The 24,574-nt window shown below is 43.2% G+C and overlaps 1 protein-coding gene across 1 annotated transcript in view; it reads left to right on the top strand.

The window, feature by feature from the left end:
• The first annotated feature begins 7,263 nt into the window (after positions 1 to 7,263).
• The window catches only part of ptprn2 (protein tyrosine phosphatase receptor type N2), a 620,616-nt gene continuing 603,305 nt past the window's right edge, over positions 7,264 to 24,574 (top strand). The window contains exon 1 of the mRNA XM_002935174.5: positions 7,264 to 7,537. Coding sequence (XP_002935220.2) covers positions 7,459 to 7,537 — 79 coding nt within the window. The 5' untranslated portion in view covers positions 7,264 to 7,458. The remainder of the gene's footprint in view (positions 7,538 to 24,574) is intronic.

Below are 24,574 nucleotides of genomic sequence, written 5' to 3'. Positions count from 1 at the left end.
TAAGCACAGTGGCTTCCATTCCATTGTACGAGGAGATATGCATGTATCAGCAACTCTCATGGATGTCTGTAGTCCATCGAATCAGAACTGTTTCTTAAAGGGGAACTGCTCCCGCTGTACAACTTTTTGAAAAGAAAACATAATTTCAAGCAAATTTGCAATAAACATCAATTAAAAAACATGCAGCCTTTTTATGATATTTAATGTAATAATATGGTTTGGAACAGTTCCCTAAGCCCCGCCCCCTGTTCCCCTGCTGATCTGGCTGGCTACTTTGTGACTCAAATAAAATGTAGTCGCCTGTCCTCAGCCTGCCTTCAGCCTGCATCCTCCCAATCCCACAATTCCCTGCACACATGATGTCAATGGAACATCACAGGGCAATGCATTGTGGGTTATGTAGTTCCTGCATGCTGTCTGTAAGCTGTGGAGAAGTTGTTTCAATTTGTAACATCAATGTTTTAGTCCCTCCTCCTCTGAATGAGAAACAGGAATATGAATAGTAGAGGGACTGAATATAAAGATAAGGCATGAAAAGTAACAATAACAATAAAATTATAAGCTCACAGAGCAACGGGCTTTTTAGCTGCCGGGGTCATACACATAACCTTACTGTCACCTCAATGGGGCCATCCCACAGATCCTAGAGAAGAACCTTACTCTCTCCTCAGCGGAACATACACATAACCTCACTGTCACCTCAATGGGGAGATCCTACAGATCCTAGAGGAGAACCTTACTCTACTTGACAGATACATACACATAATCTCACTGTCACCTCAATGGGGACATCCTAGAGATCCTGGAGGAGAACCTTACTCTCTTCTTGACAGATATATACACATAACCTAACTGCCACCTCAATGGGGACATCCTACAGATCCTAGAGGAGAACATAACTCTCTCCTTGACGGATCATACACATAACCTCACTGCCACCTCAATGGGGAGATCCTACAGATCCTGGAGGAGAACCTTACTCTCTTCTTGACAGATACATACACATAACCTCACTGCCACCTCAATGGGGACATCCTACAGATCCTAGAGGAGAACATAACTCTCTCCTTGACGGATCATACACATAACCTCACTGCCACCTCAATGGGGAGATCCTACAGATCCTGGAGGAGAACCTTACTCTCTTCTTGACAGATACATACACATAACCTCACTGCCACCTCAATGGGGACATCCTACAGATCCTGGAGGAGAACCTTACTCTCTTCTTGACAGATACATACATATAACCTCACTGTCACCTCAATGGGGCCATCCTACAGATCCTATAGGAGAACCTTACTCTCTCCTCAGTGGAACATACACATAACCTCACTGTCACCTCAATGGGGAGATCCTACAGATCATGGAGGAGAACCTTACTCTCTCCTTGACAGATACATGCACATAACCTTACTGTCACCTCAATGGGGCCATCCTACAGATCCTATAGGAGAACCTTACTCTTTCCTCAGTGGAACATACACATAACCTCACTGCCACCTCAATGGGGAGATCCTACAGATCATGGAGGAGAACCTTACTCTCTCCTTGACATATACATATACATAACCATACTGTCACCTCAATGGGGAGATCCTACAGATCATGGAGGAGAACCTTACTCTCTCCTTGACAGATACATACACATAACCTTACTGTCACCTCAATGGGGCCATCCTACAGATCCTATAGGAGAACCTTACTCTTTCCTCAGTGGAACATACACATAACCTCACTGCCACCTCAATGGGGACATCCTACAGATCCTGGAGGAGAACATTACTCTTTCTTTGACAGATACATATACATAATTTTGAACTGGTGACAACCTCTCTGAGGAGTAAATACTACATGTTGCAGCTGGGCAGTAGTTACAAGTCTACCTTGTATCTGCCAGGTAGACCTCCTTCCAGCACTTCAGTGGGGAAGGGACAGTTACGAACCTGACACAAGTTTATAGAGTACATTCTCCCAATGATCTACATCAGGGTTCCCTGCAAACTAGATTAAGCCCAACTAGATTAAGCCCAGCATAGGATTTAACAGTCCCCAGCCCGCCCCATAACCCATTTGCACAACCCATTAATTTTTATAATCACCCAGCCTGCAAAACATGTGCCATTATGGATGAACAGCCTGCCATATGGTAAAACCTGCATAGCACTGACCTACAGCATATATTAAAAGAAAATAATTCCCTTCATACGGGATTATGTTGTCATCACGTGGGTTAAAAGCATAAAAATGCAGAGATGGGAAAATAATTATGTTGGGATTTCTCTGTGCTTTCCAACTCACGATCATGCCTTCTCTCCTCGACCTCTTATTATACACAGAGAGTATTTCATGAATTCATAACCAGAAAAACGGTTTAGTAAAAACATTAGACTCGAATGGTAAAATGAGGCCAAAACAAAAGAAATATTTCTATCCAATATTCACAATATTTTCAAAACTGGTTTCATCGAGTGACTGGACGTGGAAATTAGGGCCACTTGGTGACTAAAAATATTAAAACAAACGCAAATGAAAGAATGTAGAACATTATACAAAGCAATTATGTGCCCCCTACAATAAATACTAAGGATTTTGGGTTTCTTCATTCTGCTAATAACAGAAAGGGACAATTGTGGAAAGGACAACACAAATAGGACCAGCCACAAGAATGTTTGAGTTTTCAGTTACTATTCCTAACAACAAGCAGTGGGGTACCATAACTGAGTTACCCCCCACCCCAGACTCCGGGGGGCTTGCACCCTGAGGCGCATTCAACCCATACACTTGCTTGTTGGTGGTGGGGAAAGTTAAAAGTGTGTAAGCGGCAGGGGAGGAAAAAACATAAACCCCATGTCCATCCCATGAGCTCCGCTATTGTAGTTATGTCTATCAGGGCCATTTTATTGCCTTGGTGGGCCCTGGGCAAAGATGTAATGGTAGGTTCTTTTTAGGCCATTTTTGGACACACCCCTAATTACCACTAAATACCAAAACATAACCCAGACGTACCAGTGTAATTACTGCAGAAACTGGATAATCAACATATTAACCCCAGCTGTGCCAGTATCATCACTGCAGAAATGGCCAATGACCACTTTAGTAACCCAGCTGTGCCAGTAAGATACCTGAAAAATGGCCAATGAGCACCCCATTAACTCCACACATGCCAGTAGAATCACTGAAACATAGCCAATAAGCACCCCATTAACTCCAGACATGCCAGTAGAATCACTGAAACATAGCCAATAAGCACCCCATTAACTCCAGATATGCCAGTAGAATCACTGAAACATAGCCAATAAGCACTCCATTAACTCCAGACATGCCAGTAAGATCAGTATATAGACTGAAAGCATTACCTATACTTGCACAAGCAGAATACCAATAGCCAAGTGTTTTTTGTTGTCCTACACTGCTTGGTGCTCTCTCTCTTGCTGCCTGGCTTAAACACATGTAAAGCAATCCATGATGGTTGTGAGTTCCACAGTGGAATGCACGGTCGTCTTGGATTTTTTTCCAAAAAGCAGGGAGCGCAGCATTGGGTGAAGAGAGCAGAGGTGGAGGGATAAAGGGTAGAGCTTAGAGGGAGTGTACAAAATAATTACATAGTGTCACAGTGGGCCCCCCGAATCAGTGTCCCGTGGGCAGATGCCCTATTTGCCCATTTAGTAAAGCGGCTCTGGTGCCCACTGACAGGTGTTTTTTTTATGGTATTTTGTTTTACATTCATGTCTCGTGAATGACAAAATGTCTGAAATATAGAACATTTAAAATGTACATTCATAACAAGATTAAAACTTTTAGCTCATACCTGTTTTCTTTGGGCCTTATGAGAAATAGCTTTCACTGCAAGTAGTTTGCCAACATTCTATTTATTTGTTGATTCCTGGGGGGTCCGTAGATTTGTTGTTCGGTTTCTTGATTTTGTTGGTTTTGAAAGTACTGGGATGCTTCATTTAGTAGTGGATGTTCCCTCAGTCTTTCTATATCGTACCATGTGGTTTGCCTGAAGGTGTAGACTGTAAGTCAGTGATCCCCAACCAGTGGCTCGGGGCAACATGTTGCTCCCCAACCCCTTGGATGTTGCTCCCAGTGCCCCCAAACCAGGGAGTTATTTTTGAATTCCTGACTTGGGGGCAAGTTTTGGTTGAATAAAAACAAGATTTCCTACCAAATAAAGCCCCTGTAAGCTGATAGTGTGCATAGAGACTGCCTAATAGCCAATCACAGCCCTTCTTTGGCTCCTCCATGAACTTTTATGGTGCTTGTGTTGCTCCCCAAGTCTTTTTATATTTCACTGTGGCTCACGAGTAAAAAAGGTTGGGGACCCCTGCTATAAGTTGTTATAATTGTTCTTTCCTGGTTGTTGCCTCCAGCCAACCCATGTAAAAGATATGATGTAGCTTTTGTTTTACTAATGTTATAGATGGGGTGTCTGGGGTTAACCATTGATGTAATATTGTTTTTTGGGGTTGCTGTCGATAGTCTCCCAGCTAGTTGTTTTTCAGGTTTAGTTAAGTGTGTGTAGGATGTAGTTTGGCTGAATATTGCCATTTCTTGGTATTTGCTTACTGAGGTCAGTTTCATGGCTCCTATGTGTTTTAAAATGTCTGTTGTAGTTGTGTTTGGGATATCGGTTGTCCATTTGAAGTTATGTAACTTTTCATTATCAATGTTGATGAGTCTGATGGTTGTTTTTCAGCTCACAGTGTTTATGGAAGGCTATCATTTGGTGACCAGCTCTCTTCCCTGCTGTAATGCTATTTAGTTATTAGACACCATGACTATGCTTACATATAAATTAACATCCCATAATATTTTTAATGCACTGTGACCAAACACTCCCACCAATTACTAAAGCAAAATGACTGAGCTGTAACTTTTCTCATGAGAAATTTGTTTCTTGACAACATAGATATTTGCATGGGCAGAGTTTAACAGAGGCCCCCCCAAACCAACATCACTGAATTTCTTTATAACATTCAATATGGAGGTATTGTACCTGACATTGGGACTTTATTTATCCTCTCATGCATTCTGGGATATTATACATGAAATTGGCACTGCATTTATCCTGCTGTGTGTTCTGGGGTATTATCCATGGAATTGGCACTGTAGTTATACTGTTGTATATTCTGGGGTATTATACATGGAATTGGCACTGTATTTATCCCGCTGTGTGTTCTGGGGTATTATACATGGAATTGGCACTGTATTTATCCCGCTGTGTGCTCTGGGGTATTATACATGGAATTGGCACTGTATTTATCCCGCTGTGTGTTCTGGGGTATTATACATGGAATTGGCACTGTAGTTATACTGTTGTATATTCTGGGGTATTATACATGGAATTGGATCTGTATTTATCCCGCTGTGTGTTCTGGGGTATTATCCATGGAATTGGCACTGTATTTATCCTGCCATGTGTTCTGGGGTATTATCCATGGAATTGGCACTGTATTTATCCTGCTGTGGGTTCTGGGGTATTATACATGGAATTGGCACTGTATTTATCCTGCCATGTGTTCTGGGGTATTATACATGGAATTGGCACTGTATTTATCCCGCTGTGGGTTCTGGGGTATTATACATGGAATTGGCACTGTATTTATCCTGCTGTGGGTTCTGGGGTATTATACATGGAATTGGCACTGTATTTATCCTGCCATGTGTTCTGGGGTATTATACATGGAATTGGCACTGTATTTATCCTGCTGTGGGTTCTGGGGTATTATACATGGAATTGGCACTGTATTTATCCTGCTGTGGGTTCTGGGGTATTATACATGGAATTGGCACTGTATTTATCCTGCCATGTGTTCTGGGGTATTATACATGGAATTGGCACTGTATTTATCCTGCTGTGGGTTCTGGGGTATTATACATGGAATTGGCACTGTATTTATCCTGCCATGTGTTCTGGGGTATTATACATGGAATTGGCACTGTATTTATCCTGCTGTGGGTTCTGGGGTATTATACATGGAATTGGCACTGTATTTATCCTGCTGTGTGTTCTGGGGTATTATACATGGAATTGGCACTGTATTTATCCTGCCATGTGTTCTGGGGTTTTATACATGGAATTGGCACTGTATTTATCCTGCCATGTGTTCTGGGGTTTTATACATGGAATTGGCACTGTATTTATCCCGCTGTGTGTTCTGGGGTATTATACATGGAATTGGCACTGCATTTATCCCGCTGTGGGTTCTGAGGTATTATACATGGAATTGGCACTGCATTTATCCCGCTGTGGGTTCTGGGGTATTAAACATGGAATTTGCCCTGTTTTTATACTGCTGTGTGTTCTGGGACTACATACATGGAACTAGCCTTCTGGGATCCCTACACATCAATCAGAACAGCATTGATTAGTGTTATTACAGCTGGCTGATCACAGCTAATCGCTGATTGGTTGGTGACTACACCAGCTGTATAAACACCTGCTTACTATATGCCCATGTTTAAGTCCCCCAAAAAATGAATCTTATGAATAACACAGTCCATGGCGTCACCTAAAGCACACAACCTATACAGCAGCGCTTCTCAACCTGTGGGTCGGGACCCCTTTGGGGGTCAAACGGCCCTTTTACAGGGGTCGCCTAAGACCATTGGAAAACACATATTTCCGATGGTCTTAGGAATAATTTTATGGTTGGGGGTCACCACAACATGCGGAACTGTATTAAAGGGTCGCGGCATTAGGAAGGGTGAGTCCTGCTGCTATACAGAGATTGTGCAACGTGTCCTTTGTCCCTGTTTCCTAATCTTTTTTCTCATGGGGCCCAGATTAAGCAGGTCAGCCCCCAAACCAATATCCCACAGGCCTTTTCATTACCATTGTCTATAGTAAGAGATCACAGCAATGGGACCCAGTTCAGAGCACCTCCCCCCATAAGCCACAAATATCCCACATTTTTCCACAGAAACCCTTTCCTCACTTCTTTAAAACCAGTTCAGCCCCCAGTAGCCCTTTAGGCTTTTCCATTGTGCCATCACTTACACTAGTTGGTGGGCAAAACATTGAGGGATATACCCTGAGTGTAACAACATTCCTGAATAACCAGTATAAAGTAATATCCTATAATGGTGTGACTGGACTAATGGGGAGATCCAGTATAGACTCCCCAGTGGCCTCTCCCCCCCCAGCTGAGGGAAGCAGTGGCACAGTCCATTCAGGAATAAGGAGAAGGCGGAGAAGCCCACCCAAGCCCATTCATCACGTTCCCATGACGTGCCGGGCGGGGGAGGAGCTAGGAGGTGGGCGGGGCCGGTCGCTGCTCTGGGTGCTGAAGCTGCTGAGGGGAAGCCGGAGCGGCGCTTGAGGGAAAGCTGGGAGTGGAGAGAGTGATATCTGAGCGCTGCTGCCCCATTCCGTGCATTATCTGCCCCGTCCCCCCCTCACATGTCTCCCGTACCCCCCGGACTGCTGAGGCTGATGGATTAGCCGGGACCATGGGATCCCTGTGCATCGCTTTCCTGCTTCTCTCCGCTTCTTCTCTCCGTGTCACTGTCAGGGCTGAGAAGCAATTCGGTAAGTCTCACCCGAGGGGCATGCTGGGAGCTGGGGGCTGCTGGGCATGCTGGGAGAATGGAAGGTATCATTGTTGTTGTTGATGTTACAGGTGCAAGCCCCAGTGCAAGGACAAGGATAAGGTAACCTTTCCTACTCCAGCTGTTCCAAAACTACAGCTCCCAGCGTCCTTCCGCCAACTCAGCTGCTGAGGGGGATGCTGGGAAGTGTAGTGTGGGAAAGAAGCTTGCCTGGGACTGTACAGCTGCTGATCACTGGCTTTGTTCTGCTCCCTACACAGTTCTTATAGAGAGAGCAGCAGGGCAAGAGGAGAGTGCATCAGGTCCATATTCCCAGCTTCCCTTTGCTTTAACCCTCCAATTACCAGGCTGGGGGGCTCAGTGCCATCCTGCTATACCTACAGCACAGTTAGCTCTTTGTTGTGGGACGTATTGGCCGTATGTATTATAGGCAGAATGGCACCGGATCCCCAGCCGCACCGTGCCCAGGACCCTACTTTCTCACCCTGCCCTCACTTACTGGGGGAGTTCCACACAATCGCCATGCTTAGTGGTGTCAGGGGGTTAAGGCCTTAGTGGGGTCTACAGTCCTTCAACTGTTGCTGAACTACAACTTGCACCTTGTGACCCCAAACAGCGCTCATGTGATGCTGGTTTCTAAGAGCTGCAGTTTAACAACCGATGGCTGGACAGCCCAAATATAAAGTGACCTGCACCTTGCATTAACACTTTCCCACGGTTACAGGTTCTTGCCCTGTGAGAAGTCATACAGCTATGTGATACACAGTAGGATGCCTTCCCTTTCCTTCTACAGGGACCCACATTGTAGAACTAAGGGCATTTGCCCCTGCCCCCCCCCCCCGGCCCAAGCACAGACCCCAATAAACCTACAATTTCATTCTGCCCAGCATGGGGCAGTTAGAGACCAACTACAGATGGATATTCCTGAGTTCTCTCAGCAGCGGCTTGTGCTTTTCTCTACTGAGTCAGACATTGCTGTAGTACCGTTATTACTATATGTCCCGGTATTAGCAAATAATAAGCCCCCCTTTATCCTGACTTTATAGGGTGATGTTGCCCCGGTGCTGCCATCCTTATTTGCTACATATAATTGTTTTAATACATTGAACAGATATGAAATGCAAATGTGGGGCTGAAAATAAAGAGGGGGTCCCTGTGCCCCCCCCCCCAGGGCGACCAATGGCTGGTGATGCTCATTTCTGCTCAGTGGACTTCTCTATAATGCAGTTCCGAAAATCCCAGGGATTTAAAGCCATCTTTGTGTTCTAAGCCACCTGACAGCGTTAGGAAGGGATTACATGTGCATGATATCATTATGGAGCATTGGATAACCTGCCTGCGCCTTGTTATTCTGGGAAATGCTATCTTGTAATGCAGCCAGCGCAGCTCTCGTGGCACACGAAGAGTTAATGAAGGATCCAAGTTGAGCTGCTGCATGTATATGTATATTTGTGTGTATATGTGTGTGTGTGTATACTGTATGTGTGTGTATACTGTGTGTATATATGTGTGTGTTTGTATACTGTGTGTGTGTATATGTGTGTGTGTATACTGTATGTGTGTGTATACTGTATGTGTGTGTATACTGTGTGTGTATATATGTGTGTATATGTGTGTGTATATACTGTATGTGTGTGTGTATACTGCATGTGTATATACTGTATGTGTGTGTATATACTGTATGTGTGTATATACTGTATGTGTGTATATAACTGTATGTGTGTATATAACTGTATGTGTGTGTATATACTGTATATGTGTATATACTGTATGTGTGTATATACTGTATGTGTGTATATGTATGTGTATATGTGCATGTAATGCTTTGGGTGAAACCCACTAAAACTGCAGTGAAACTTGGGAATTTCAGACACTTAAACTTGTAGATGTTGTGAAACGAAAGAGTGTTGGGCGCCCAGCCGTGCAGCCCTTGTGGAACTATAACTTTGAACACTAGAGATGTGGCCCTGCCTTTTCTCATTGCTCTCCTGTCTGAGCAACTTTGTGTTTAGGGCTCTACTTTGTGGGGCGCTGGTGTTTGGGGCCACACGGTACAGGACTCTGTACCAACTTTGTCTCCTCTGGGGCTCCGGATATTGCTACCCCCTAACCAATGATCATTCCTTTTTATTTGTTAATTACACTCTCAAACAATATCAGCTGAATAATTGCTGAATAATAATCTTTTTTAATGAGATTGTTCTGTATGTTTTCAAGGCAAACTTTTGTTCCTGTTGTGAGTTCAGTTTGCTTTTTTGCTTGGGGCCTCCCAATCGTGAGTTCTGTTGGCCTAATAAGCCCAGTAATGTACAGAGCAAAACCCATTATCCAGAAAGCTCATAGAGTTCATTTTGGTCAAATAATTCAATCAATTTCCTTTTTCTCTGTAATAATAAAACAGTACCTATACTTGATCCCAACTAAGATATAATTACCCCTTATTGGGGGTTGAACAGCCCTATTGGGTTTATTTAATGGTTAAATGATTCCCTTTTCTCTGTAATAATAAAACAGTACCTGTACTTGATCCCAACTAAGATATAATTACCCCTTATTGGGGGCAGAACAGTCCTATTGGGTTTATTTAATGGTTAAATGATTCCCTTCTCTCTGTAATAATAAAACAGTACCTGTACTTGATCCCAACTAAGATATAATTACCACTTATTGGGGGCAGAACAGTCCTATTGGGTATATTTAATGGTTAAATGATTCCCTTTTCTCTGTAATAATAAAACAGTACCTGTACTTGATCCCAACTAAGATATAATTACCCCTTATTGGGGGCAGAACAGCCCTGTTGGGTTTATTTAATGGTTAAATGATTCCCTTTTCTCTGTAATAATAAAACAGTACCTGTACTTGATCCCAATTAAGATATTATTACCCCTTATTGGGGGCAGAACAAGGCCCATAGGGATATATCACTTAAAGCAGTTGTTCACCTTTTAATTATTATGATGTAGAAAGTGTTATTCTGAGACAATTTGCAATTGGTCTTCATTTGTTATCATTTGCAGGTTTTGAATTATTCAGCTTTTATCAGCTCTTCAGTTTGGTATTTCAGCAGCTATCTGGTTGCCAGGGTCCAATTTAACCTAGCAACCAGGCATAGAGTAGGCCCTCCTCTATATGAATAGCTGAGGACCTAAATAGAAAGATAAGCCATCTGTTTAAGGTGGAGATCATTTTGGGCACAGGAATGCCACTGAGACAGAGAGAGCCAGCTCTGAGGGTACGGTAGCCTTACAGTAGGAACCCAGGAGCAGTGTTGTGTACCTGCACTAGCACTTGGGTCTATAGGAGCACCATAGCGCAGCTCATCCTGTCATCCATCACTGAGTATTGATTGGCTGATAGTAATGAATGCATTGCACCCATGGACGGGGTCTCCACCTTTAATGCATAATGAGAGAATATGTCTGGTTCTTCCTATTAAAACAATGAAGCAGAAGCCAGGTCTCCTTCCGCCGAGACTCTACTTCCCAGAGTGCCTTGCATGCTTCTACTCTGGACTATTAATCAGCTGTCCTCTGCTACATTGTTTCAGTAGCCACATCCAGCTGTGCAAAGTACAGAAAGCTGGCAGCAACACACGGGCAGTTGTGCTTGTTTTAATGCATTTCGCACAACTCCCGTAATTACGCAAGAACTATGGGGAAAACACTGCATTGTGGGTATAAAAACATGCTGGTTTGTGTCCGAAATTGCACTGGCAATCATATATGACCCTTGTTATGTCCCTTGTATTTTATCTGTGTGTTTCTCCCCAAGGGGCCCCATCAGTGCTAAGGGCCCGGTACCAATGCCGCTTGTAAGGATTTCCGATGCCGCAGAGAACCCATAAAGCAATAAATAGCGGTTCTTGGGCTTCATATTAATGCCCAACATTTACACATGAATGGGCAGGAGAATGAGCCGTGGCACCATGCAGACTTTTATTTCTTTTATCATTTGTTTTTTTCTTGCATAAAATCTGCCGTCGGAATAAACCAAATCTAAATATAGAAGCAGCGATGAAGAGCGACAAAGAGCCTTCTTATCTCTTATTCCCAGAACTTAGTTATGGAAAGTGAGCAGAAAATACGTGCCCGATAAGCATGGAATTAGCAGCCGGCCTGACGTTACTCAGCATATTAATACTGAGGCTTTACAGTTAGGGGCCCCTGGGGGCCCGAAGTGATAGAAGGTACTGATTTTAGTATATCTACCTATCATGTAAGGTAGTTAGAGCCCTGTCAGACCTACCCAGAAATGTGTCTTCTGTAATAGGTTTTATTTAAAATTCCTAAAAATTGTACTTTGTTTTTAAATCTTAAAAAATATCTTAATAATAAAAGATAAACAATGTGAACAGTGGTGGAAATTCTGAAACCCCCCCCCTACTAAATCAGGGGTCACCTATGTTGCGTACAAAATCCCGGGTAGCCTGTGGTTTTGTGTTATGTAAGTTGGCTGGATGGGTTCTGGGTATAGGCGCTGTTTAACACATTTACAGGCAAGATACTTGTCATTAAATTAACTTAAATTAACTTTTAGTATAATGTAGAGAATGCTGTTTCGGGACAATTTGCAATTGGTCTTCATTTTTTATTATTTGCATTTTTTTTCATCATTTAGCTTTTCATTTTGCAACTCTCCAGTGTGGAATTCAAGCAGCTATCTGGTTGCTAGGGTCCAGCTATGAATAGTTGAGGGCCTAAATAGAAAGATAAGGAATAAAAAGTATAAAAAAAAAAACTAAATAGTAGCCTCACAGAGCAAATGGGGACCCCCATTTGAAAGCTGTAAAGAGTCAGAAGAGGAAGACAAATAATTCAAAAGCTATAAAAAAAAAAAAAAATGAAGACCAATTGAAAAGTTGCTTTGAGTAGGCCACATACAAGACGAATTGAAAAGTTGCTTTGAATAGGCCATTCCATAACATACTGAGTCAACCTGAAGGTGAACCGCCCCTTTAAAGAATTTATGCCAAATCTCGCCCCCCCCCCAGTTCTACCCAAGGCACGCTCCTGATCCCCAAATCTGTGCTCCCATCAGAGTGGCTCTCCCTGAGCCAATAGGCCAGCCCCTAAACCACCCAATCCACACTTACATCATTAACCAGATCCCTTCCAGTCCAGTGAGCAAAAGACAGCACCTCAGTTTTCCAGTAGGGCTCAGATTTTGCTTTGACCCATAACCATTTTAGACCTTTTTGTTTTTGAAACACTTTGAGCTATTGTGGCTTTGTGGGATCAATTTTGCTGACTGGTGACCTTTTTCTCCAAGCCCCATTTTTAGTAGAATTATATATAATCTATATTTATCTATATATTATCTATATTTTGCACCTCACATATTTACAAGATGCCCACTACCAACATGATACCACCATCAACATATTTGACTGCAGATTTAAAGAGTTGGGATGTTCTTAACTAAAGATGCTCTGGAGGGGGGGCTAGGGACTCCTTACTGGAGCAGGGGGCCGGACTAGAACACTGTGATGGCAGCCTACAGGGGTGCAGGATTTATATTTGAGAAAAAAAGACATTGTATTCTACATTGGAGTATTGCCTCTATCACATACAAGTACATGTGGGCAGGGGAAGAATGTTTCTTTTTCAAGCTTTTACAGAGGAGAAACCTTTAAAACCAGACTCAGAAGTACAAAAGGCATTTCCGTATCACCTATAGCAGGGTTTGCATGACTAATGGACTCAGCAAGTAGTCTCTGCGTTCAGCGGGGGCCCATTATTAATATGTTAACCACATTGCTGCTGGAAAACAAGTGTCCTCTGAATTATCAGGAAGGTCACATGAGTCTTGCGATTCTGCGTTCCGCCCCAAGGCCACGTTCTTGTTATCACTTATAATGCCGGCTTGGCAGCTCTCTGAGTTCTTAATGGTGTATTCCTTCCAGCTGTGTGTACAGTTCATGGGCTCACCCCTTCACCCATAACAAATCGGCAGTTCTGCTGGAAGAGGTTCTCTTGGGCGCTGAAATTCTTCTAAATATATTTATTTACTGATGTGCTCAATGGAAAAAAATATTGGTCAACAGGGAAGAACCCCCACCCCCCCGGTGTCTAGAAGGCTTTGCAAATGGTATACTGTATGGCAGGGATCCGCAACCTTTCATACTCATGAGCCACAGTCAAATGTAAAAAGACTTGGAGAGCAACACAAGCACCATAAAAGTTCATGGAGGTGCCAAATAAGGGCTGTGATTGTCTATTAGGCAGCCTCGATGTTTACAGGGGGCTTTAATTGGTAGGAAATCTTGTTTTTATTCAACCAAAACTTGCCCCCAAGTCAGGAATTCAAAAATATCTACCTGGTTTGGGGGCACTGAGAGCAACACCCAAGGGGTTGGTGAGCAACATGTTACCCCCGAGCCACTGGTTGGGGATCACTGCTTTTTGGCTATTATGCTGGTCTTATATCTGGCAGATCAGATGTAGCAGAACTACAGTACTCCTTGATGTACAGAAAAAGTTCACTGTGAGTTCTGATTTGTCCAGGCCGGAACACTTTTCTATAGAAAACAAACAGACCCAGGGTACTTTGCTGTGGAGGGTAGTGCCATGTGTTTCTTCAGCTTCTAGGTGTTCCTTGCTTGGGCCTGACATGGAGTGTACAGGTACCTAGCCCAAGCCCAAGCCCAAGTAGAAGCCCAAGCCTAAGCAAGGATCCCCTGGAAGGCAAAATACCCTGCCTTGGTTTGTTTTTTTGATAGAAGAGTTATAGGAGGCACCATATCCTATAGCAACCAATCAAAGCTGTGCTTTAATTTTCTAAATTTCTTTATAAAGCTAATTGTTGCCTTGGTGTAATTTAGCACCTATGCTTGTAAAAAGCATTATTTTGTTGGAATTATGTGGCTGGCTTTTGACATACTTCTCTTCCTACAGCTGCCCCCTTCCACTTGGAGTGGGTAAATACTGTCCATTACTTTTGTGCAGTTGTAAGCCTCTGGCTAGGCCATTACTCATACACTATTCCTGTACCGAGGCTCTGCTTGGAGAGGCCACCGTGGTCCATAAAGCCACAGGATAGCTGCAGCTTAATTAGCTTTAAAAGCATTGTGGCTAATGAAATATGCATAGGGCAGGTCTGTAACTATCACGTCATTGTAGTCTTGTGAAGCCAAGTGTCTATCCAGTTGTTGCCTACTTATATGAAGTCCTTATCCATTGCATAAATAAAGATAAAACACAGTCATTTAATGTGGGTATGGGAGCTGTTATGTGGAAACCCATTATCCACAAAGCTTCGGATTACAGAAAGGCCATCTCCCATAATTGAAATTTTTAAAAATGATTTCTTTTTCCTCAGTGTTAACAAAACTGTACATTGTATTTGATCACAGCTAAGATTAAATTAATCCTTATTGGAGGCAAAACAAGCCTGTTGGGTTTAATTAACGTTTGATTGATTTTTTTTATTGATTTGAATTGATAGCAGACTTAAGGCATTGAGATCCAAATTACAGAAAGGTCCTGAGAATTCTGGATAACAGGTCCCATACATAGTATTTGCAATTGATATTATAAGGATTTGATAGCAATTATGAACAAAGGGGTAGGAAAATCCTTTTCTATACAAAATTAAGGTTTTCCAGGACAGAAAGAATCAAATCTCCATAGCACGTGCAAAATCTATAAAATATATGCGTAAATGTGGCTGCTGTCCATGGGATCTCTATGTTTGTAATAGATCTGCAGCTCTTGTGACCCTAACAGTTTCCAATAACATCCTGGAGGAACTGCATGTTATATTCCAGACAACCTTGTTCAGTATGCGGATTGATAAGGGATATGGCCGATTAGATTTGGAGGTTCTCCTAGAGAATATTAATCCTCTGAATTCCCAAGGCTTTTTTTATAACAGCCATCAGTCTTCAGCGGAAATGATCCATTGTCATCACCCACTGGTCACCTTCCCTGAACTAACGATGCCCCATCTCAGATATTCATGCCCACATAGTGCCCACTCATCTGTATCTTGTCCCCATAACCTTCCTATTTTCCGTAATGATGATATTAATGGCACATTTCTTGTTCAATCCTCTCGGCAACTCTATGAACAGCTGTCGAGGCGTTTCGGGTTTGATCAGAATTAATTTCCAGGGCTTCATGACATTCTTCATCGATGTCTGTGGTGAAAAGTCTAGTGTAAAAAGATGTGGGATGTGTTGGTTCCTATTTTAATCTGTCTAGGGAATTCTTGGCATGCCGACTGGAGTAAACTGTGAAGTTATATCGCTTTGATAGGAAGACAGTTAAATGCTTTCGATTACCTGACAAGGGATCAGGTTTTGGAGAACCCATCTTCCTGACACCTAGTTACAGTTGTAGGCGAGTGCTGAGAAAAGAGAGATCATCAAAGGGTGCTGGAGCCTCTTGTAGTTACTATTTGCCAATGAATATTGTATTGAAAAGAATGAACCACCAGGAACCCCTGTGGGAGAAAGAGACACCACTCTCTTGTGTCACAAACAGCAATCCCAAAATGTGGGGAGCCACTGGATTCTGGTGCTGGTAGGGTTTCCCCCCCATAACAACCACCATTGGTCTTGGCTCTGACCCAGCTATGTTGCCTACAGGTCTTAAAAATTTAAAATACTCTATAAAGGCAAGCAAGGCCGGTTAGGATAACAAGTTGTTTGGTCATAGAGACTGCTTCAGGTTTTATTATTACAAAGTTTTGATGTAGAATTAGAATTAAGGACACTTAAGGCAGGCAACTCAATCTTTAATGAAGGCCGGTCAGTACAAAAGTCATGGCCCAGACCAGTGAAATGGACTGTATAGGAACCAAGCGGCATCAAAGGGGCAAACACTAAAATATGACCTTCTACATGTAAGGGAGGGGTTCTAGACTTGGGTCAGGGAGGCCTTATGTTATTTTGTCTTTGAAGGTGGCAGACCTGATGCCACACCCAATAATCTCTCCTAGGCATCAGGATTGCTGGTATAGACAGTCTAACCCCCATATGTAATAAAATACACTAGGTTCACCCAGGAGCAGTATCCCAGGGCAACCAATAAGATGTTTGCTTTTAAACAGGTGACCAGTAAATACCTCTTGCTGATTGGTTGCTATTGTTTACTGCTACTGAGCAAAGATAGTGTCTTTTATTTTTTTTTAAAAAAATTAAAATCTAAATTTTGCTCTTAATGTAAGCAGGGTGGGCTGTTTCTTTAACCATATGGTAACTATCTGTGGTTCCTCACAATTCTAGTCTTCAATGCCACCTCCCCACACACCTTTAAATAACACCAAAAGCTTATAGATTATGACAGATTTTGTAACTCTGATATATAAACATATTAGAAGTATGTAATAAAATGCACTAAGTTTGCCCAGGAGCAGTAACCCATAGCAACCAATCAGCAGGTAGCATTTACTGGTCACCTGTTTAAAATCAAACATTTTATTGGTTGTTATGGGTTACTGTTCCTGGGCAAACGTAGTGCCTTTTATTACATATGGGGGTTAGGCGATAATTTTGAGAACTCTGTATTCCTTTTACTTACATACTAAAGGCAGCACTGGAGGAGTCAAAGCCCAAGTCTTCGCTGTACAGAAATGAAAGTGTAGGATCAATTCTGGACTGGGATTGAAAATAGGTCATGGCATTTGAAGTACACAGGGTCCCCAAGAACAGCCCCCCACCAGCCCACCAGCCCAATAGATAGTGAGTGTCTATGGCATCTTACAGCAGCCCCTCTGGTATTTGCCTGAACCCACAGATTGCCTGTCTGGGACTGGGTCCTGGCATTCCAAGTACACAGGGTCCCCAAGAACAGCCCCCCAGCAGCCCAATAAATAGTGAGTGTCTATGGCATCTTACAGCAGCCCCTCTGGCATTTGCCTGAATACACAGATTGCCAGTCCGGCCTGGATAGGATTAATGGGAGAGTCAGTTGCAGCCCGGCCATTAGTAGTTTGCACAAAACTCTTATTCCGATCCAATCTCATTCCTTTTTATAAAGGCTTCTCATCTGTTTCAGCAGGGACCAAGGCACCCCAGGCATCATTACCAGATTAGACTTTGTATTCCAGGAACTGATCATGATTATGAGCTTCCTTTGAGCCCGGCACCACTTGCCTTTGCTATGAAACACAATTAATTACAAGAGGTAGCGGCTATAGGTTCTGTCTGCTTCCTTTCTTCCTTTTCCTTCTTCTTTCCTTTTTTTTTCACCATATAGACGGCAAAGCCCTCCTATAACATCGCTCGTTATGTTTCTGATGATAAATGCAACCCCCCCCCTTAATAGAAAATACATCTGTGCTACCGATGACTTAAACAACAAACCACTTCATTATTACAGGTACATTTGCTGTGAGTAATGCAGTGTTTTAAATGGACAGTATACAGCCCCTTTCAACAGGAGCTGAGTGAATAGGACTTGTGCTGAACATACTTTTGCCTATTGTTTTAATAAAGAAATACCTCTGATTTCTGCTATTTCTGCCACTAAACAAGAATATGAAGCAAGCTCCACTTCCTGGTTTCACAGAACTTTAAAGGTGCTGATAAGACCCTTGATAATGAGCTGCTTATAGGCTGCTGCTTAGAGAAGGGAGAAGTTTGATTCTTTAAAGGTCGATAGGGAGCGCTGAACAAATCCTATGCTATAGGGGGAGGAGAGTTCAGTGAATCAACTTTCAAACGTGTGCTTTTTGGAAACATTGGGTTACAGACCCGATGGCAGTGTTGCATTTAGGATAACAGTCCCTGATGCAAACTGCACTCACCTAGAGCCCAGGTTGGAGACGCCTGGGCATCCGTTGATTTAATATCTCTATAATTCTTCTTCTGAGTGTCTGTACATACTTGTAATGCTGTGTGAGGTTTGTGATGATAGATGGCACCCTGGGTAGCAGTGCCGCTTTTCAGCAAACAGACTGGCAGCTTTTCTGACTTAAAGCTGTGACTGTGACAGGGAAATTAGATTATAAGCCTCGCTGGACAGAGACTAATGAAAATGACTCAATTCTCTCTGTGAAGGGCTTCATGATATGTTGGCTCTGTAGGGATAAATAACATGATATAATTATTGATAGAGAGAATACACTGAGGAGCCAAATGTATGATGACACCTGACTGCCCAACATCTCATTCCCAAACTGAGGGGATAAATATGAAGTTGGTCCTCGTTTTGCTGCTGTAATGGCCTCTGCTCCTCTGGGATGGCTTTCACTAGATGTTTGGAACATTGTCGGTGGGATTTGCTTCCATTCAGCCACATGAGCATTAGTGAGGTTGGGGGCCTGGTTTGCAGTCTGTGCTCCAATTCATCCCACAGGGGTTCAGTTGGGTTGGGGTCAGGGCTCTGTGCATAGGGTTGCCACTAGGGATGCACCCAATCCAGGATTGAGTTATGTATTCGGCCAAGATTCAGTCTTTTTCAGCAGGATTTTGTTTCGGCCAAATCCATGTGATTGCCGAACCGAATCTAAATCTTTAAAATCACTTGACTTTTGGTCACAAAAACACAGAAGTTGAAAATTTTTTATTCAGTTGTTCTCTTTAACCCCACCATGGCCTTATTTGCATATGCAAATTCAAATTCGGTTTGGTACTTGTCTGTGTCTTTCACAAAGGATTTGAGGTTTGGCCAAATCCCAAAATAGTGGATTTGGTGCATCCCTAGTTGCCACCCAACCCCTCCAATGTTACTGATCCACCCATCTACATCACTGGGGTGCCCACCTCACTAACAGGCAGGTATTTCTTTTTACAAACGGTGGCAGCCCTATCTGTGCAGTCCTCTCCCATCTCTGCCAACCCATTCTGTACAGACCTTGCTTTGTGCTTGGCAGCATTATTGTGGTGCTGAAACAAGAGCTTTCCCAAAACAGTAGGAAGTATGGAATTATAAAGACTTTCATTGTAACCAGTACCTTTAAGATTTGCACCCTATCCTAAACCATGTAAAACAGCTCCAGACCTTGATTCCATCTTCACCAAACTTTACTCTCACCAATATATATTGGGACAGGTTGAGCCTTCCTGCATCTGACAAACCCAGACTTCCTCAGACTGTCAGATGCTGAAATGCTATTTATTACTCAAAAGCATATTTTACCTCTGCTCCAGATGGAGGTGACATTGACATGACTCTATCCGACACATGTTATTGCACAAGCATATCACATTTGTTTGCCTCTGATCACCAATAAGAACCCCTTGCTCCCTACAGCTAGTTCTCGTTCTGACATTGCTTCTAGAGTGAGTTTGAAACTCAGCAGAGAGTTCTCTGTCAGCCAACAAGATATTTTTAAAGAGTTCCTAAAATGTGTTTAGATCCCTTCCACTCAGATAAACTGAATAAGCTGCTCAGAGGAGTCTTGAAAAGTTTTCAAGAATTATCAGAAGGCCAAGTTGCTTTAGACTTAGCTCTACTAGATAGTTTATATCATGACCTGGATAAATGAAAATCTTCATAGACATTTTGGCAATATAAGGTAGGGCACACAGGCTCTTACCTTGTGTTAGGACAGATGCATACTACTTCCCCAAGGGAAGGCTAAGTGGATAGAAATTTGGAGCGTTCTGGGCAAAACTGTGCATTTCCAAGGCAAATTGGGACATCTACAGAAAGCTGTTGAAGGCTGCTGTCTGAACATAAAATGCAGGCACTGTGAGGTCTTTATATGATAAAAGAGCTCAGTGGTGGGTCACTGCTGAAGATTAAAACCCTCAAATGCAGTATATTTTTTGTTGGTAAAATTTGCTAATGTTTCTTGGTGTTTTCTTGCACGCCCCTTCGCCAAATGTTTAGTGTGCCCCCGGAATGGTACACGGTTTGCAACTAATAAAATAGCAGGTTCATTCCGCTTAAATAAGTTCTGTTGTGCCAGTATTTTTGTGCATTTTTGAAGCCTTCTAATATTGTGCACCAGAGGGAACATATGTGGAAAGGCCAGGGTGTGCTGTGAGTGTGGATTGAGATATACAGAAAGCAATTTGTGCAGTAAGGTGAACTAAAATGTGCCATAGCTGTATGCAACACTCCTACAATATAAATACACCCTGTATATTCAAGACAACTAGTCAAGGGTAAAGCCCTTTATGCATGTATGCTGTAGTTATCTATAAGCATAAAGAGCGCCTTCGTACCCTGTCCCTCTCTGCACACTCCCTGCCTATAAACAGGAGATTGCACTGTGCTTTGAAGAAATTAGGGCTGAAAATTAAAGATCTGATAGTCCTAAAATCCGATGGCCGGTTGCATGTTTCTCTATCCGCTATCTTGCCTTATGGGCTCTGGGCTGGAGCTTGATGTGACCGTGCATTAACCCAGTGCTGGGGATTACAGGCATGCGTATGGCTGATCAGTCAATAATGATGTCTCTCGCCGCCGTCGCTCGCTCTCTGTCACGTTGGCGACACAGCTGAACAGCTCCTGGAAATTGGAGTATTATGATTGGAATGACTTGTGCTCTACACAGCTCAAGGGTGAAGGTTGGCCAGCCTTGTTGTACTTAGATCTATTAATTGCTGCATAATGGTTTTATTATACTTTTATCTATGTTTTCAGCTCCAAGGGTCCCTTCAGATGCCAGGGCCCAGGGCAGATGCCATGCCAGCCCTGCTGTAAAACTGATAGTGATCATTTGCAGTATTGCTTTTTGCTGCCCCGAGGGGTTTACTACAAGGAGACCAGGAAATCAGCTGCCTTGTGCAACTAGGGTTGCCACTTTTTTAAATAAAATAATACCATTCGGGGGCAGTACAATGGCATCACAGAACATGGGTGGGGTATAGGAGGGTTTATCTTTAAAAGCAGGAATCCAGTAGTGGAGATGGTCAGGGAAGAGAGGGATTTAAAAAGTATTACAAATGTAATGGCCCAAGGGCTGGTGCCTAGGGCGGCAGCTTTATATATAGGCACCCAAGGGCTGGTGCCTAGGGCAGCAGCTTTATATATAGGCACACAAGGGCCTGGGCCAAGGGTGGCAGCTTTATATATAGGTACCCAAGAGCCTGTGCCTAGGGCGGCAGCTTTATATATAGACACCCAAGGGCTGGTGCCTAGGGCGACATCTTTATATATAGGCACCCAAGGGCTGGTGCCTAGGGCAACAGCTTTATATATAGGCACCCAAGGGCTGGTGCCTAGGGCAGCAGCTTTATATATAGGCAACCAAGGGCCTGTGCCTAGGGCGACGGCTTTACAGTATATATAGACACCCAAGGACCGGTGCCTAGGGCAGCAGCTTTATATATAGGCACCCAAGGGCCTGTGCCTAGGGCGGCAGTTTTAGGGGGGGCAGCCCTTAGGTGCCTATATAATCGGGAAAAAAATTCAAAATCTTGTAACCTCCAGATGAAATCTATGGGAATCTGTCAGCGGAGCTGGGGGGTGAGGGTGTACAGGATGAGCGAAGACGGGGATGTGACATCATGTTTAGAGGAAGTGATGTCACTTCCACAAGCTGAGAGGGCGCGTTTAGGCCCGGTGCCTAGGGTGGCACCGGATCTAAATACAGCCCTGGCCCCAGCCCTAGCTGGTTAGTTATTGGCTGGGCCTGTCAAATACCGGCCAGGTGGCAACCCTATGTGCAACTCAAGTTCAAGCCCCTCATTGTTCAACTGTCCTTTTTTACTTCCTAATAGGGATGGCACAGATATAAGCAGTACCTACAGGGATCACCCTGTAGGTACTGCTTATATCTGTGCCATCCCTATTAGGGAGTAAAAAAGGACAGTTGAACAATGAGGGGAAGAATAAATTGGAATCCGTCGGAAATTCCACGCACTTTAGATGGTTGTCAAATGTTTTGGGTGGATTATTTCCCCTTAAACTGATTGCATTAGCCTAAGCTTGGTTTATATATAGACAGATTTTTGTCTGGGCAGTAGGCACCTCTATGGAATCTCTATAGAAGGAATTACTTCAAACCTCTGTGCCAGATGTGCTCCACCGCCACTTTACCTTTGTGACATTTGAATGGGTTGAAATTGTGCATTTCTGAAATGTTTTTTAATAAACAAAGCAAAAATGAGCCGCGTGCAGCCTCTGTGTGGGAAAACCAGGTGTCTGGATCAGGTTCCTTTCCCATTACTGTCAGTCCCTGTAGGATACAAACAATACTTGAGCACCTGTTCCTTTATGATAATCAGATGTTAATGGTATCTAGCAGCGCTGCTAATGGAGATGGATTTCCAAATCATCCTAACTGGGAAAAAGATATTTTCTAAACATCTACAATGATTAAAGATGGGGGACATTAACATTTATAGTTCCATCAACCTTAATTAGAAGTTTTTTATATAGCGGCACACTTTTGGCACATCAGATGTCACCGGTATTTCAGAAACCTTATACCTTCACTAAAAGAGAGTCTTTTATGGACAGTACTGTCCAACTATTTCCAACTGACTTGGTTAGCCAGCGTGATGTTGGATGATCAAGGTGGATCAAGATGGAAGATATTTCCTTCAAAATGAAATGGGATGTTTACCTTCAACAAGGTCCTACCAAAATGGAAGCACTTACCAAAATAAATTAAACAGAACATTTGCCTGTCTGGCCCATACCAGGAGAACTCCCGGTGGGCCCAGGTGTCAGTGGGCCCTCCTGCTCCTGATAATTTGGCCTACTTCTTGGTCATTCACTATTTCTGATTGGGAAGAAGGAGTAGAAATAGATGGAAGGATATATGTTAGCATGTAAATAAAAGAGACTAGGAGAATAAAGAGACTGGGTAAGGACAGGAGGAAAAATAGTTTGGAGAGTCGGCCCATGGTCTAGGGTTTTCTGGTGGCCCCTGGGGTCCCAGTCCGACACTGAGAGGAGGGGTATCACCAAAGCTCGTTTGTCCATACAAAGTCAGAAGCAGTCAGGACAGTGCAGCTTCATTTATATTTCTCAGATGCATCTGACAAGGCTAAAGGGGTCTCTGGGTATAATGGCCGTGGTCAGGGTAAGTGGGGTCCTGCAGCTTTGCGCCTTTGTATAAACAAGAAGCTCCTTAACACTGAAATGAATTCATTATTTTGTGTTAGTGGAAATAACTCCGCACAGCAATAAGATGAGCCGCCAAAAAAGAGCACCCAAAATAAAGCACATCATCCAAAAGAAATCCACCTTTATTTGTCATTAAGCCTAATGGCAGACATGGCTATTTTAACTGGTTTATAGTTCTGTGGGAGGGGAACACATATTTGTAGAATCCCCCCTCTTCGTGCCTGTGCTTATTGCACTCTCCTCCAGTTTAAACCTAATTTCCTTTTGTAAATGTTGTTAGACACTTTGTAGATGCTTAATTACTTCATAGTCTGATCTAATTATAACAGTCTGTGGTCTCTTTTTTTTCTAGTGGCTTCCAAACTGTCCTCTTCCTCGTGCCAATTATAGCTAGCCTCTGTAAATTTCTTGGGATTATAGAGGATTTGGGGCAATGGCACACATAAAGGGGCATTTACCTTGAGCCCATATGCAAGTAGTAGGGAACAAAATTGCTCCCATTAGTGCCCATTCAGTCATGTTGTGCTCTACTCTGCACAAAAGGGTCATTGCAAATGTCCCCGTAGTGATCCAGTAGATCCAGTCCTCATTCTGACTTAATCGCTAAGGTGGAGAACAAGAAAAACAATCAATATGTTCCAACTTCTGCTGTGGTGTCCAGGGCCGACTTCCTACATCTGTCACAAACTTACCCCCAATGCCCACCCACTCACCTGCCCAACACACCAGCCTTGTTTTTAATGCCCGCCCCTTTGCGCCCATGATCCTCTGTTTCATCCCTGTGAATATTGTGCAACTTAGGGAACAGGTAGGGACAACTGGGGGTGGGGGGTGATTACACCCCTCATGGATAAAGCACTGTTGAACTCAGATAGCACCGTATTTGTGGTGGTGGCAGCAAGTCTCTGAGATCTGAGGCAATTCAGAGCACCTCATTTTCTGCTCTTTTTTGCATTAGTTTATAGATGGTTCCTGATGTCTTTAAGCTAAATTACGCTATAACCAAACTTAACCCAAAGGACTGTGTTTAGGGTTTAATGATG

The sequence above is a fragment of the Xenopus tropicalis genome, chromosome 6, assembly GCF_000004195.4.
Source record: "Xenopus tropicalis strain Nigerian chromosome 6, UCB_Xtro_10.0, whole genome shotgun sequence".
Taxonomy (NCBI): Eukaryota; Metazoa; Chordata; class Amphibia; order Anura; family Pipidae; genus Xenopus; species Xenopus tropicalis.
Note: the sequence above shows the minus strand (reverse complement) of the source record. Positions and strands in the feature narration are given on the sequence as shown.